At 30.9% G+C, this 16038-nt stretch overlaps 1 protein-coding gene across 1 annotated transcript in view; it reads left to right on the top strand.

Moving 5' to 3' along the window:
* The first annotated feature begins 812 nt into the window (after nt 1-812).
* Nucleotides 813-16038, top strand: part of LOC142331242 (uncharacterized) — a 72733-nt gene continuing 57507 nt past the window's right edge. Inside the window, exons 1-3 of the mRNA XM_075377004.1 lie at nt 813-3609; nt 5344-5556; nt 11120-11461. Coding sequence (XP_075233119.1) covers nt 999-3609; nt 5344-5556; nt 11120-11461 — 3166 coding nt within the window. The 5' untranslated portion in view covers nt 813-998. The remainder of the gene's footprint in view (nt 3610-5343; nt 5557-11119; nt 11462-16038) is intronic.

Consider the following 16038-nt stretch of genomic DNA (forward strand, 5'->3'; position numbering starts at 1 on the left):
AGTTAAGGAATTAAATGACGTACAGGGCATCAATGCTTTACCAAATTCAGTAGATTCATGTCCAGTGCCACCTCCATTTTTGCTATAGATTATTATCGATTATTCAATTTGCAAGCATAAGATTAAGTAGAATACCACTGGTGACACCTTTTATGTCGAATGAAAAAAGATGTGGCAGTTACAGTTTAAATAATTATGTAAGTTGAATTTTTCAACGAATCCAATTTCGTTCTTGAATAACAATTATTTATTTTAAGTACCATGGTTGTTTGCATAGCATAACTCATAAAGTAAAATATCTGTTCCATGAAAAATTGAAGATTTTTACTTTTCCGTGTAAGAACTACATTTTCTAAAGTTCCAGTTTTGTGCAGACTATAATTCTTTTTACAAAAGAATAACCTTTAGCACCGCAGTGTGACCAACGAAACGAGTAAGTGTTCTTTCTTAACTGATAAAAGTAAATAACTCCAGGTATGTTAACTATTTTAATTAACTTAGAGAAATATACTATTAAACTATATAAAGTGGAGATTTTTTATTACAAGAGATATACATATTAAAAGTTACTATATAAAGTATTTACAAAGCTTCTCCGTGTTATATGTAATTTGTTTTGATTTCCACCTTAGAGTATAGCACTTTTTCACCTAACATTTTTTCTATTTCATTTCTTCAATAAAATACATTAAAAGTATCGCCAAGGTCGTAAAAAAAATCCTTAAACATCCGTAACGAACTTAGCAAGCTGATGTTTGTGTTGTTGTTTGTATTCAGTGTTTTGATTGTATGTGTTCATGTTATTCCAAATTTAATAATTTGTTTTTATTTTTTATTTTAATATTAGTTACAAAGTTATTATTGTCTATTGCAGTGGTTATTTATTTTCGACCGTTCTACGGCAGTAAAAGCAACTTCTATGTGTTTAACCTCAAAGTTGTGATAATATTTAAAAGTGAGTTTTATTGGTTTGTTTCTTTTGCTGCTTATTTTATAGCATGAGTTCAAGCTCAGATGAAAATAAGGAGGATGAACGTTATTTAATGTTATCTTTACCAGCTAATGTTGTTACAGATCATGAAATGAATGGGGGATCGCTTAAAGATTCAGTGCTTCCAAAAAATGATTTTGGTAAGTACAATAATTCGGTTACCATTGCTGATGGAATAGCAGGTCGTTATCGAAATTCGTTTAAACGACAAACTCCTAGAATTGGTACATTATTTTGTTTAAACAATAAACCTGATGGAGAAACTCAGTGTTCAGGTATACAGAGACCTTCATCACATTCTTTAAAATCTAATGGTAATACCGCTGTTGATATTCATTCGGAAAGTTCTGGATTAATTAAATTTAATAGATATATGAAAGTTCATGCTGGAATACAAGCTGATGCTGCTTTCCAAAATTTAGAATTTAGAAGCATCATTGGGCAGGAGAAAAATACAAATAAAAATAGTGAAGGTAAATTTACTGATGTTGGTGAAAAGGAACAAAAATTTACTTGTCGACCACCTGTGGTAGGTCAGGCATCATCTTCTTCTAATGATAGTGGATCATATGCTTTGGGTCATCATTTATCATCAACAAAAAGTGATAAAAACAGTTGTGATGAGTCATTATCAAATATGCATTTGGAAAATGTAGACTTGAATCCTAGTAGTGCTTATTTTGAACGTTTTGATTCTGAGGAGCAAGTACCTCCAAATAGGGAGGATTACATTAGTGAGAAACCTCCAGAAGGTTCTTCAGAACTGGAAAGTATAGCATCTCAGCCAGATTTGCATAGTGAATTACCAAGAATTCTATCACCTTCTTCAGCCTCAAGTGTTGCGTCAGCTTCAGTTCGTCCTTTAGAATGGGATAGTGGTGCAGATGTTGGTTATAATAATCAGATGTACCCCGTAAACAGTATTGATGTAGAAGCCAAATTAAGTACAATTGAGAGAATTGCTTTAGTAAGAGGTTCAGCTGCTCTGCTTACAAGATCTGACCCAGAAGGAACTACAGAACAAGGTTCTCAAATAACTGGTAAACATCTATCAAATAAACCAACTCGGAGGAAAGTGTTCTTAAAAGATTCTTTAGGTCCTCCTGTGGCAGAATCAACTCCTTTTAGCATGAATATAAACAATACCCCACCAAATGGAGAAGCACATTTAACTGGAAGTGAGGAAGAGATATCTCCAATTGTTGAAGGTTTGCCAATTACTGAAGTTACTTCTGAATTCATTGCCAATGTTACAGATTCTTCACAAGTTGAAAATCATAAAAAGATATATTGTCCACTTTTCCCAGAATTACAGCACAGTTACGAATCTAATGTCCAGTTTGTTGAAAATAAAAAAATAAATTCAGAAACTGCATACAGTAAAGTAAGTTCTAAGGTTGATGGTTGGGTTGTGAAACCATCAAGTCTTAAGAAATCTACTGATCAAGATTGTATTAAATTACATAAAAATTTTTCAGCACCTGAAAATTTTCATGGTATTCAGCCTGTCGATGCTGATTCATATACAGAAATGCAACAGAAGATCAAGAAGTTAAGCTCTTCAATGGAACTGATTAATGTAAAATCTAATTTCAATGAAAAAAGGCAGTCTTACTCCCTTCCCCGAAGTCACAGTCATAGTAATATTGTGAATGAAATATGTATAGATAATGTGAACTCACTTCCTAAGAATTTGATCTTGCACAATTTTACTCCTGTGAAATCTGCTTCTTCATCATCTGTTTCAACCGTTGTTCACAAAAAGAAAGATTCTCCCAAAAAAATTTCTAAACTAGTTCAAACATCTTACATCCAACAGTCAATAGGGATTCAGGCTTCTGATTCAGTTCATTGTTGCACTTCAAAAATAGTATTCAGTAAGTCTTCCAGTAATTTAAAATCATCTAGTAATTTGAGGGAACCAAGAAAAAATAAAAGCAGCTATTTTAATCACTCAGGAAATGAAGATTCTGGTTCAGGAAACATTTGTGGCCATGAAAGTGTAACAGGTCACTTTGCTGCACACACTCATGATGGTTTACCATGTTCTGGTGCTCATAAGAAATTAAAAGTTGTAGGTTCTAGTACAGGTTTTGATGTTCGGCCAAATTCATCAATGGTGTGTGGAGGAACAAAAGATTTCCAAAAGAGAGAGTTGCATTTAAGTGATTTTCAAAAAGTTTCTGAAAATTGTGATACATTGGAGAGTGTAGAAAGCAGTGCTAGGAGTGTTCAGAATGTGTGGGAAGACAGAATGGGTGTAGAAGATCGTGTGAACAGTTTTGAGTATCTTCCAGGCCATGTTTTTGAAAATGCTGCCAGAAATGAAAATGGCTTCCATGATACTGGAACTGGTACTTCATCTGTTTCTTTAAATCAAAATGCATCTTCAAGGAATGACTATTCTGAAGGTAGTGATAAACTGTGGGATTCTTCTACATCAAGTACCTTATTAAGAGATATAGAGCGTGGTGTTTGTTTAATGGCTGATTTTGTCAAAAATTCAAATGTTAATGATAATGAACATTTTAAACAAAAACTTATCACCAAAGTGGTTGAAAAATTATTACGAACAGAATATCCAGAAGACAAATCGTGGATGGAGAATCTTTCAAAAGGTAGAGTGCAATTATTATTTTACTTTTATTACTGTTTTATGAGAAGGGGAAATCAGCTATTCTTATTTGTTCTCATTATATTCTAAATTTATTGCATAATTAGTAAATGTGTGTATCAGGATTTATATGCAGTTTTAAGATCTACTTGTGGAATGCAAGTTATTAAATTATTCTTGTGATATACATCTGTTTGGTTGGAGAGCTAAAATTTATTATTTTACTAAAAAAATGATTGAATTTACATTTTTGTAATGCAACATATTGCATTATAATTTTGATTAGTTGAATGGTGTACAGGCCCATTCTATGAATTTTTGAATTCCCTATCTTAATATTACGTTACAATTTTTTTTTATTCTATTCTGCTTTCACTTTCTTGTAATAAATTAATTTACATACGTGTTATAATAGATATGTCTTGACATTTCTTATAGACTTAATGATATTCTCAATATTTTGAGCTTTGTAAGAATTTTATAGAAAACTACTTGAGATAGTGTTCAGGGATTCATTATTATTTTTTTAACTTTTCAGATCAAAAACATATAAAATCACTTATTTTGTTTCAGAAGAAAGTTCATGTACTCAGAGCAGAGATTATGGGAAACATTTTTGGTAGCCGTAATTCGAAAACAAAGCACTTTCAGACATATGTTTATTTGAACACTTTGTTTTATTTTCATGAGTAGAATGTATCCCAAAATTATTTCTGGTTTTCTGAGACACTTCACAAGTTATCTAATGATTATATAATAATTATTTCTAATTAGTTGTTATTTAGAAGTTATTGTTATGAATTATACTTAATTTGATTGTAAAACTATATTGCAGTTTTGCTTATTTTAGGATTTGCAATGTTTTTATCCATAATGGTAAGTGGCAATAACTATATAAAATATTCAGTTTTTAGTGTTAAATTAAATACAACTTATTTATTACAGTGTTTTAGAAATTCAAACTTTTTTATGTACTAAAGTGATTTTTCTAAACCTAGTAAAATTTCTTCGTTTTTACTGCCAAAATGGTGGTTCAAGCCATAAGCTTTTGATGCTGGAAGTTATCTTTCAAAGACAACTATCACCGGGCACATATTTATGACACATTTGCAAAATAAACTTGTTTTAGACTACAGATAATAGTATATAATTAAATATTATTTACAGTATTTTAAATTTTATTTGAATAGAAATTTGTTAATCGTTGCTTGTAGCTTCACATTAAATAAAATAATATATATATAACTAGAAGGAATATTACAATGTGTTACTTTAAATGTAATTTTTTTATATATTACATATTTAATTTCTGTAAATGTTCACACTGTAATATTCCTTCTAGTTATATATATATATTATTTTATTTAATGTGAAGCTATAAGCAACAATTAACAAATTTCTAATCAAATTAAATTTAAAATACTGTGAATAAGATTTAATTATATCCTATTATTTGTAGTTTAAAACAACTTGTTTTTGCAAATGTGTCATAAATATGTGCCCAGTGATAGTTGTTTTTGAAAGGCAATAAAAGAAGCACCTTTTTACTTCTTTTATTATATTCCAGATTCTCTTTTTAAGGCACCATCTAAGAACTAACTAACTACAGAGGCCACCTACTCCATTAATACCAGTTACAGTACTTAACTCTGTGTTATTTTTCTTAAATTGTTTAATCTATCACCTTTGTTATAATTAATATTGTTTGTTTTGAATTTTATTAAATTTTTTCGATTAGGTTCTCCTCCTTGGATTTTACTTGAGCACCACCAAGGAACAGAGGTTTGTGATGGTCGGGAGACCAGAAGAAGCCAGGCCAAAGAGCCTGCTCTGCATGCTAGATCGACTATTGATAAATTATCTAGATCTTCAGAATGCGTTCATGAAGGAAATTTACTTGACCAAGAATTTAATCCATCTAGACCAACTCGGGAAAAATGTGTAGGAACAGGTAATTAAAACAAGATATTAAATCTGCAGTTATGCTGTTGTCATATTAACAGATTTCATAGAACCTGCCTTATTTTTGTTTTATTTTTTAATATTGTATTATATTTACTAGGTACAACAAAGCTGAAAGATGAAATTGCATATTAGCAAGTCTGTATACACTGGGTACAAGTAGGTAAAACAAAAAGGAAAAAAGGTTACTTTATTTAAAAATGACTGCCATTCTCTTTGAAGTAGTGTCCTTAGTTACAAATGTAGTGATTCTAATATTTTCTGCCTCAAAAGTACTTTTGAAGTCCTTATCCTGAAGGTCATTTAGTGACCTGAGATTGTGCCCATCAATTTTTGATGGATGGTCAGTCATTGATCAGTATCCAAGCAGTTTTTAACATTTGTGGTTTTTTTTTCATCTTACATTCTTCATGTACTTCAAACATAGTAACAAAAAACAAAGTTTACTCTAACAAAAGAAAAAAACAAATTAAAAAAAAATTTTGAAGGACATCATTTATTGCAATGGATGATTCAAAATTAAAAATTGAAAAAATGTTCTTTGTTGCACTTCGAACCTGCTATATGTTGTTTGATTTCTGTAACTGTTGTGTTTTGACTGTTGTTCTGACTTCAGATTGTGGCTATAAATCCAACTTTCATTGGCTGTCATCGTAATAGAGATGAAATTTCATTCACCTTTAACCAATGTAAGCTTAGTTTTCCTTAACTGTTTATGCCAAATATGTTCATTATTACTATCGTTGTGCAAAATATTTTTATTACTAAAATCTACTTTGTAATTTTTGTGTTGTTTAATGTACAGTCACTATGACAACAGCAGTCGCCATTAGTCAGTATAAATTTCCTAGGATGCTGGCCAGCTCTCTTATGGTTGATATCATGGCTTTTTATATTAGTCATTTAAAATGTTTTCATTGTTATGTTTATTAACATTTTTAAGTAGTTAGAAATTTAAAAAAAAAAAAATTATTTATCAGCTGATTTTTGTATTTAGAGGTTCTGAGGTAATATCCTGATAAATGTTTGTTACTTTTATACGGATTTGAATACTAGACAGTAGATACCGACTTTAGTGGTTGGGGTTCAGTTAACACGCATCTCAGGAATGGTTGGTCCGAGTCTACAAGGCTATACCTCATTTACAAGGCATACATATTATCCTCTTCTCATTGGGTCATGGAGGGGTTGCTTATTGTTCACTAGTTAAACAGATTACAGTGTACACATTTGGAATAATAATAATATAATATGGTAATGTAGATACCATATGACTTCCTTGTACGCCATTAAATTACATATACACACTTTTTTTAAAATGAAAAGTACATAAAATTTTATTTCATTAATAACTTTTCATATTTTATTTTTATTATTATTACTGAATTATTATTTATTAAAATTTTTTTTTTACAATTAGAGGTTAATAATTAATAAATCAATATATTTAAATATAAAAAAAAAAGTTAGAAAAAAAGGAGATGAAGTCAGATTTGAACCCGTGTGTCTTCCCTTTGTAAGATCCAAATATTTCCTTAGTTAAAATTTTATTTGACTGTAACTCTAGAACCAATGAAAAAAAGGCACAATCACAATCCTTCCTTTATTTCGTACAAGGAGGTAAAAATATGTATGAACCATGTTCTTGTTTGCTTATTTATATGTATAAGCAAGAATCATATGTTTCTTATTTTGTTTGTTAATATGGGCCGTTTATTCATCCATATTATTAAATCATATTAAAGTAAATCATAAAATGATAATTTTATTAAAAATAATTTGTTAATTGGTTGTATCAGTAAGTACTGTTAAAATCAATATACTGCTTTATTTAAATGAATAAACTTCCATTCCATTTTTAAGTTAATTTTAATTAGTATTAAACATAACGTACCATCAGGCGCTAATTAAATTATTTAAAATTTTAGTTTGTGTAATGATGAACTGTTAAGTTTTGAAATTCAATTTAAACAAATGAAAGAAACAGGTTTTGGGCTGTCTTGTATTTTGATAAAATGTCTGTTTAAGACAAGTGGAATACAGAATTTTTGAGGATACTGACTTAATTTAATATATGTGTTGAAAGATTGAATTATATATTCAGCAAACTCATTAGAGAGAGAAAATATTCTTCTGTAATTTAAACTAAGCTTCTTCTTATCCTGGCGCTGCAGTCTGGCGTGAACTTTGGCCTTCTCCATGATTTGTCTCCCAATTTTTTGTGTAGGTAGGGAATCTTTCCTATCTCTCGCCACTTCTCTCTATTGTTATCAGATCCTTAAGAATCCTCTTTTACCCCCATTGCTGTTAGATCCTTTGTTAAATCCTGCACCCAGTGCTTTTTTGGCCTGCCTCTTCTCCTAGTCATGCCTATTCCTCCATGCATTATCCTTCATTGCAGTCTCTGTTCTGTCATTCTTTCTGTGTGACCCAGTCAATAAATTCTTTGTGATTTTATTACCCTTACTATATTTTGTCTTTACATTATTCCCTCTATTTCATCATTCTTTCTTATCTTCCAAAACAGGTCCATATATTCTTATTATTTTCCATTTGAACACCTTCAAAGCCTTAATATCTCATGTGTTTAAGATCATCCACGCTTAACATCGATACATCACAATTGGTCAAATTAATGTTTTATAGATTTTTATTGTAGTACTTCCTGTGATAATTTTAGATCTTATTAACTTAGCATTGGTAAAGTATGCACGGTCATCAAGCATAACTCTTCTTTTAATTTTCATGGGCAGTTTGTTGTCACTATTAATTTCTGCTCTCAGGTATGTGAAATTTCTGACATTTTTCAAGGTGTTATACTGTACTTTTCATTTCATTTCCTTATTCTCCTGCTCGTGCACTTTCATCTTCAGATATTTGGTTTTTTTCTTTATTTTTATTTGTTTTTTTGTCTCCTCTACTTGTGCAAATATCTCCTTCAAGACTCCTTTGTTTCTCGCTACCAGGACAACATCTTATGTTTACACTTGTACCATTCTGTTAATGATACTTCCTCTTATATTATTGTTCTCCATTGCCTTTTGAAATGCCAGGTAAAGAGCATAGCCAAGAGCACATCCCCCTTCCTGACTCTCACCGCTACATCAAACGCTACTCATTCTCATTCTTCCATTGCTCAATATCATATCTACCTATTGGAAATGGTCATTCTCACCAGATTCAGATTTTTTGGGAATACCATAACTCTCTAGAGAATTTAATCCTTTACTCGGCCTGTCAAAGGCTTGTCTAAAGTCAGTAAATAACAAATATAAACTTATGACCTGTTCATAGAACTTCGCCATTGTTTGCTGTAACATAAATAATAGATCTATGGTACTTCTACTAGGCCTAAATCCACACTGGTATTCTCCAACTATTCCTTCCACCAGAGTGCTTAATCTATTTGTCAGGATGCTAGAGAAGAATTTGTCGACTACATCTAGCATAATCCCTTGCTAATGCTGTAGGTCATCTTTTCACCTTTCTTGTATATAGGGCACATCAATCTTTTCCTCCAGTTTCTTGGCACCTCCTCTTCTCTTCAAATCATCAGAATCAGTCTATCCATTTTGCCAGTTCCTCTCCTCCATACTTCCACATTTCTGAAATCACTGAATCTTCACCAGCTATCTTTCTGTTTTTCAATTTCTTCATTACCTCATTAATCTCTCCAAAGGCAAGCTCTGGGCACTTCTTCAGATGTGTGTTGTTCTGGTAGCCAATCTTCTACATTTCTGGGTATTTTCATTCTGGGAGCATAGCTCTTCAAAATGTTCAGTCCATCATTCCATCACCTTCCCATCTTCTGCTAGTACGCTTCTTTCCTTATCTTTACAATTTCTGACATTAGTCCAGTACCCAGTATTCATTATTTAACAGCTTTGTAGAACCTTCTCTTATTTGTTCTATTGTGTTCTTTGTAGCTTACTTTTCACGTATTCTCTCCTTTTCCTTCTTATTGCTTTATTAGGTGCTCTCTTAGCCTCTTTTTATTTCTCTTTACTCTATCTTGTTTCCCTCTGGATCATCACCATTCTAAGTTGATTCTTCTTTAACGTCATCTCTCTGCACTACCCATAAACCATTAAATATTCTTTTTCACTCTTCTCTTCCCAGTGGTCCCTCTGCTGCTTCCAATACTGCCTGTTTCTCGGCATGCTACATTCTATCCAGATCACCTCGTTCTTTCTCTATCCGCCTCTGGGGAGCTTTAAGTTTTCCTTTCAGGGCATTTGATACACCCCCTTTTGTCATTCATCAATTTTTCTATGTCCTATTTCAGTCATCTTCGCGCTGGTCCTCTATTAGTCATTGACATCTTTGCAGTTGGAATTCTGATCATAAAATGATTAGATTCACAGTTGGGGCCCTTGTGCTGTTCTTACATTTTCTGTGGAGCTTGCATATCTTTAGACACCATCACATGGTCAATCTGATTGACTATATTAGTTCCAGGTATTTTCCAGGTACCCCGATGGCCTTTTTTTATGTTCAGACATTATGCTGGCAGTGAACAATGCTTGCTCCTTTGCTAGCTGTGCAAGCATTCTTTCATTCTCATTGTTTTCTTCGTGTAGTATGAGCATTCCTGATACTTCTGCTAGAAAAATTTCCTTTCCTATTTTTGCATTAAAATCTTTCAACAACAGCAGTATATATTTTGGAACTCTGCTGCATATCCTGGCCAGATTTTCATTGAAGGTTTCTTTTTCTTCTTCTGTTGGCGCATAGGCTGAAATCATAGTTATATTCCTGAATCACCCTGTAATCCATATTTTACATATTCGCTCACAATCTGGCTCAAAAGCCAACAGACATCTCACTTTGTGGATTTACTATGAAAGCTATTCTATACCTCCCAGACCTTTCTTCATTTCCAATGTAATACAGGCTATAATCTCTACAGCTTCTATTAGTTTCATTCTCTAGATAAGGCTGCTTCTTCTCCATCTTACAGAGCTCTATCTACTCTGGATTTTATTTTGGTTATCTCCCTATGCTCATCTGTCCCTTCTATCATTGGGAAGTTTCCTCTTCTGCTTTCAGGGCTGTTGGCCATTGTCACTGGTTTTTGTCCACCCTGGGTACTTTATTTCCCCAGTACCCTGCAACCAAAGTGGCAAACATATCCCGTCACCAGGGGTGACTCCTGATAGCTGATCTAAACTTAGTATCTGAACTAAACTATCATCATATTTAGAGAGGCGGTAATGTTTTGTAGAAATTTACATTTTTTATCTTTTGTCATTTCTAAATTCATGGAGAAGTTTTGATGTTATATTACTTGAGGTAGGTATATTTATTAAGGTAACAAAACTCTCTGAGAATAGTTCATTGTTAACATTACTTATATTAAATGGAAAATTTTCAGTGGAATCAAATTTTTTTAAACTTATCAAAAAGAAAGCTAATTGTAAACATAGCTCCTAAAATCACATATCAAATATAATTAAATTAATTTATATTCTTTTGTATTTGTAAATGATTTCTCAAATAAATTATTGTTCTGTAGTATTTGGTAATTTTATTTTGTTGTAATTATTTTCCAGAATCGTTACTTCCTTCCTATGAAAGATTACATCCAGTAGATATTCAAAGTCATATTATTCACTCTAGCACCTCTGATGTAGTTACTGAATCTGGTAGCAGTAGTGTAAAACCTAAATCAACTGCTGATGATTCTGGTCAGAAAAATCCTACTTATCAACCTTTGTTAAGGAAGCCAACTAGTAATAAAAAACAACATATGGGAAACAATAGTAAAAGACCAGCAAGCTCATCTTCAAACAGCAATATTACTGATCAGTCTTCTTCAGTGAATTGTTCTGGTGATTGGAGAGTACCAGCCTCTAAAGCTGAAAAATTATTTGAAGAGAAAAGAAGTAGACATGGTTTGTTTAATCTTTTAAATAATTTTTTTATTAGTAGTAATATTTTTTGTTCATACTTTGAGAAATGAGTTTGGTTCAAAAAAGAAAATCATGATTATTATTTTGCTGCTATCTAAACACTTATGAAGAAGTATTTTTCTGTGACACAATCACTTTCTATGAAGTCTTTGTTCTAGTAGTCTCTGTGAGTCTCTCTGAGGTTGTCATTTTTAATGAATTATAATTTTTTATTCTAAATTTTATATTAAGATTATAGTTAAAAATTAAAATTATATATTGAGATATAAGTGTAGGCTTACATTCCCTCAAAATACAAATCTTTTCTGTAACTGTCAGTGGCATATCCGGCTGATATTTATAGCTGTTGGGTTCACGATCTACTATAGTCTTGCATTAAATTATACTTTCAAATTTTCATAAAAAACTTCAGGTATTCTCCAAAATAGTGTAAGTTACTGATGTTAGTGTCATGAAATTTAAGCAGTACTGAAAGTAAAAGACATGAAACAGCTTGATTCTTGGAATTCACTTTTCTTAGTGTCTATAAATGATTTTCCATTGAACTGAAAGTCTGAACTAGGGTATATGCAGTTGTTGCTACAACTTCCATGATTGCTACCATATACTATATCAATAAAATCTTTGGACTTTCTTTACCAGATGAATCTAGGTGTTGTTTATTTGATGACAAGGATTCATACTTGTTTGATGGATCTAAACAATGATGGATTCTTGTCATCAGATAAACGACGAAATGTAAATGTTTGGTCTGCCTCATTAAAAAAGCATAATTATTGCTGAACTTTTTGTGATATTGTTGGCATTACAGTACTGATATAAATAATGATGTATTCTTGTGTACTTTGATTCTGTAAGTCCATTAAACTGTTGGACTATTGCACTGTTAGACAACTGTTCTGCACATCCAGTGTTTTCATATGTTTCTGTTTCTCAACTCATGAATACACATATTAGTTTCTGATGAATTCCTAGTTATGGAGGAATTGCAGATAGTGAACAAACTGATAAGTTGCTAAGGAGGTTTTCTTCCAACCAACCTTCATGAAGGAAGGGATCTGTTCCAATTAAATGTAAATATCATCCATTTAAGTAAATATCAGTGAAAATCAGTTGAGAGTGAGTGGGTTGCCGTTGTGGATAATAAGCTTTGTCATTCTAAAGATATTGTATTACAGTAACAAAAAATAGAAAATTATTGATAGAAAATAAAAATTATCAATGTGAGATAGTCATTGTGAAGATGTTGATTTGAAGTCATCCTGTGCCTTGTATGATTTTACTAAGTGACGTAAAGATTCCTTATGTCATCAGTTACAGCTCCAGTTTGCACTGTTTGTAATTATTGGATAACCTTTATATCACAATCTTCTTGATATTATTAAGATAATAATTTCTCTTATAGGGGATTAGAACAACAATTTACTAGCACAGACTTTCGTCATTACCTTAGGGGTTGATGTGGCTGAAATGAATAAAACTGTTTGAATTTCTGAAATCTATATTGTTTTTCGAAAGTTTTATTTAGTTTTTTCTTTTTGTTCATTTGGTGGGGACCCTTTAACTCCTGCCTTGTTTACTGTAGAAATGGTTATTTTAATATGCAAATTACTGATATTTAAAAACATTTTGATTTGTGTTGGTTAATATTAATTTTTTTGTTCTATTTGTGGATTCCTCCGTAATGCCATGATATTTCTATTTGTTGTTCATTTATACAGAATATTTCTAAATGTGAGTGTTATTAACATAGAAATATTTTTCTTAAAATGCAGAAACCTGAATGAAAATAACAGTTGGGCAATGTAAATATAAGTATAGGGATATTTTTCTAATTACATATAACTTGCTTTATTAATTGTATATCACTTAGTTTGTTTGTTATTTGTTAACACACAACAAATAACACATGAGTCTTATTTGCTTTATAAAAAATTACTAATGCTTTTTCTCTACTATTACATTACAATTCTTAACTGTTTAAAACCTCTCAAAATGGAAAAGTGATGTATTGAAAGGTAGGAAGAGGCAAGTCTGTTACAAGAGCCTATGGTAAATGACTTGCCTTGATTGTTATATAATTTTGTTTTACAAAACTCTATAGCATTAGTGCAAGTAGTACTCTATTTTCAGCTTCATAGTTTAATCTGTTGTAGAGAAAGTTATCATACATTAAGATATTTGGGATATACTAAAATTTATTGTACATTTATTATAATTTACTGAATTCATACCAAATTCTGCAGAATGATTGTTTGTCTAGTCTGAAATATTTTTATTTATTCTAGGACCACCCAAATTAAAGATGAAATTTATTTCAGCATTTCTGTTTTGGTTGAAATAAGATAATTAAATAAAATTTTTAAAAGTATTATTAAAAAATTAAATTTGTGTCCTAAGTAATCGTAAGAAAATTTGATTTCTAAACCTAAATAAGAGTTGTGTTCAGGCTGTTGTTCTTAATTTATTATGTACAAATGCAGTATAGTTTAAATAGGTGCATTCTTAGAAAAATGTGACTTTACATGAATATAGTCATATTAAGTTACCAATTTATTTTACTTTTGTTACTATTTATTCAGTGGAACACCAAATACCCAGATTATTCTTTACAAGGCCTAATTATGTAGATAATCAGAACTCTGCATAATTGAAAGATTTAAAAAGGTTTATGATAAACTGGATTATAATTTTAACGTTTAATGGATATCACACTTAATAAAAAGATGAAAATGTTACAAAATAAATGCGTTTCAGTAAAATTAAAAAGTATTCAGAACATATATACAATGTAATAAAAAACTGATACAGTAATATGTTACAAAAAATCCAGTGAGTAGAAATTTACTAATAAAAGCATCATAATTTACAAAAATTATCAAAAAAGTTAAATTATTACTATCTTACTGTTTTATAAAAAATGTCTTTAAAACCATTATTTAAGAAGTACTTAAAAATCTAAAACAAAAATGTGTTGAAGAGAAATTGATTTAAGTTGCTGTGTGTATAAAAAATATCATTTTTTTAAAATTAAAAAAAATTAAAAAAATACAATATGTTAATAGAACAAAACTTAGTCAAGTCAGTAATCAAAACAAATCTTTAAAAATACTATTTCTTCTTAAAAAAAATCTGTAATCTGTACTTGCTTTATTGTTGGTCGTTGTTTAAGATCACACAATCTGTTTAAACAAAGCATCTGTAGAATCGTAGTTTCTTTGTTGGTCCAATCACTTCTTAACAATAGACAAATATTCATGAGCTTTTTTGTATGACATTCCTGGATGCAAGTTGTTGCCTTCTTCAGCTGTTAGCCGATAATCTTCTCTTACAGCCTCTTTGTTCTTGTCGTGGCTCAAAATTTGATACCTTTGGTCTTTGTCATTGCTGATGATCCATTCATCAACACTCTTGAAGTCTCAGTTTTTACTGGCTGATATCTCTTTTTTATATTTTTAACAACTTCCCAATGTGTTTCATCAGTCTTGCTGGGCATTGTTTTATTTAAAATTTTATTCCATGTTCTTGCTAATGTCAAGCTTTTTACAGGACTCTCTGTGCATCAGCCACTATTTAGTAACAGTTTTTCAAATTAATGTCTTTTATCATCTTAATCATGCTGCTTACATCTTCATTATCAGCTAAAAGAGATTTTTAGTTAATTCTTTGTGATAAAGGCATTTTAAGGGAATGATAGCAACCCCCCTTCATCTATTAGTTGTAAAATAAATTTTTGATGTATTATCTTTCAAAAGAATGTTCCTATTTTTACCAGTAATAAGCTGTTATTTTTTATCCTCTGATATGAAAACATCAGTGTAAGATTTAATTAGTGATATCCATTTGTAGCTCATCTTGCTGTCAAGTGGTTAGATCATCACAAATTAGTTGTTCAGCAGCAGATTTTTGAAGTTGAAGGTTCTGAAATTCAAATCCTAGTAAAAGTTAGTTGCTTTTATTTAGATATGAATTCTAGACAGTGGATACCGGTGTACTTTGATGAGGTACTTTGTTCATACATATAATTTTCATCTCATTGGGCCATGAAGGGGTTCCTTATTGTTTGCTAGTTGAACAGATTGCAGTGTACGTAGTACATATTAGGAAGATAAAAAAGTATCCAATTGTGTTAGCACCACACACCAATGTCGTATACACACCAATGTCTCTAGACATTTTGTAACCTTGTGCTGATTGTTATTTGTGGGGAACTAGCTTTCTTAGAAAGAGCTTTACATTCAAGACCCATTTCATTGACATTATTAAAAAAGTCTCATAATCTTTCAAAAAATCATCCAACTATAAAATAAATTCATTTGCTGCTGAAAAGTTTGCTGATTATTTTTCTCCTTGAATTTCAGGTTGCTGAATTTCATGATGAGAGAAAATTTGATTTGATGCAGCAAATTATTGAGAAAAGAAGAACATTTTTATTAGAGACTCGTCTAGCCTTTGTAGCTCTACAAAAACCATTTGATAAGGTCAATAGATAATTACTTAAAAGTGTTATGGTGTTCCACTGCACTTAATTACTGTTATTAAAAGCTTATACAATAGTA

The sequence above is a fragment of the Lycorma delicatula genome, chromosome 1, assembly GCF_047948215.1.
Source record: "Lycorma delicatula isolate Av1 chromosome 1, ASM4794821v1, whole genome shotgun sequence".
In the NCBI taxonomy this organism is placed as follows: domain Eukaryota; kingdom Metazoa; phylum Arthropoda; class Insecta; order Hemiptera; family Fulgoridae; genus Lycorma; species Lycorma delicatula.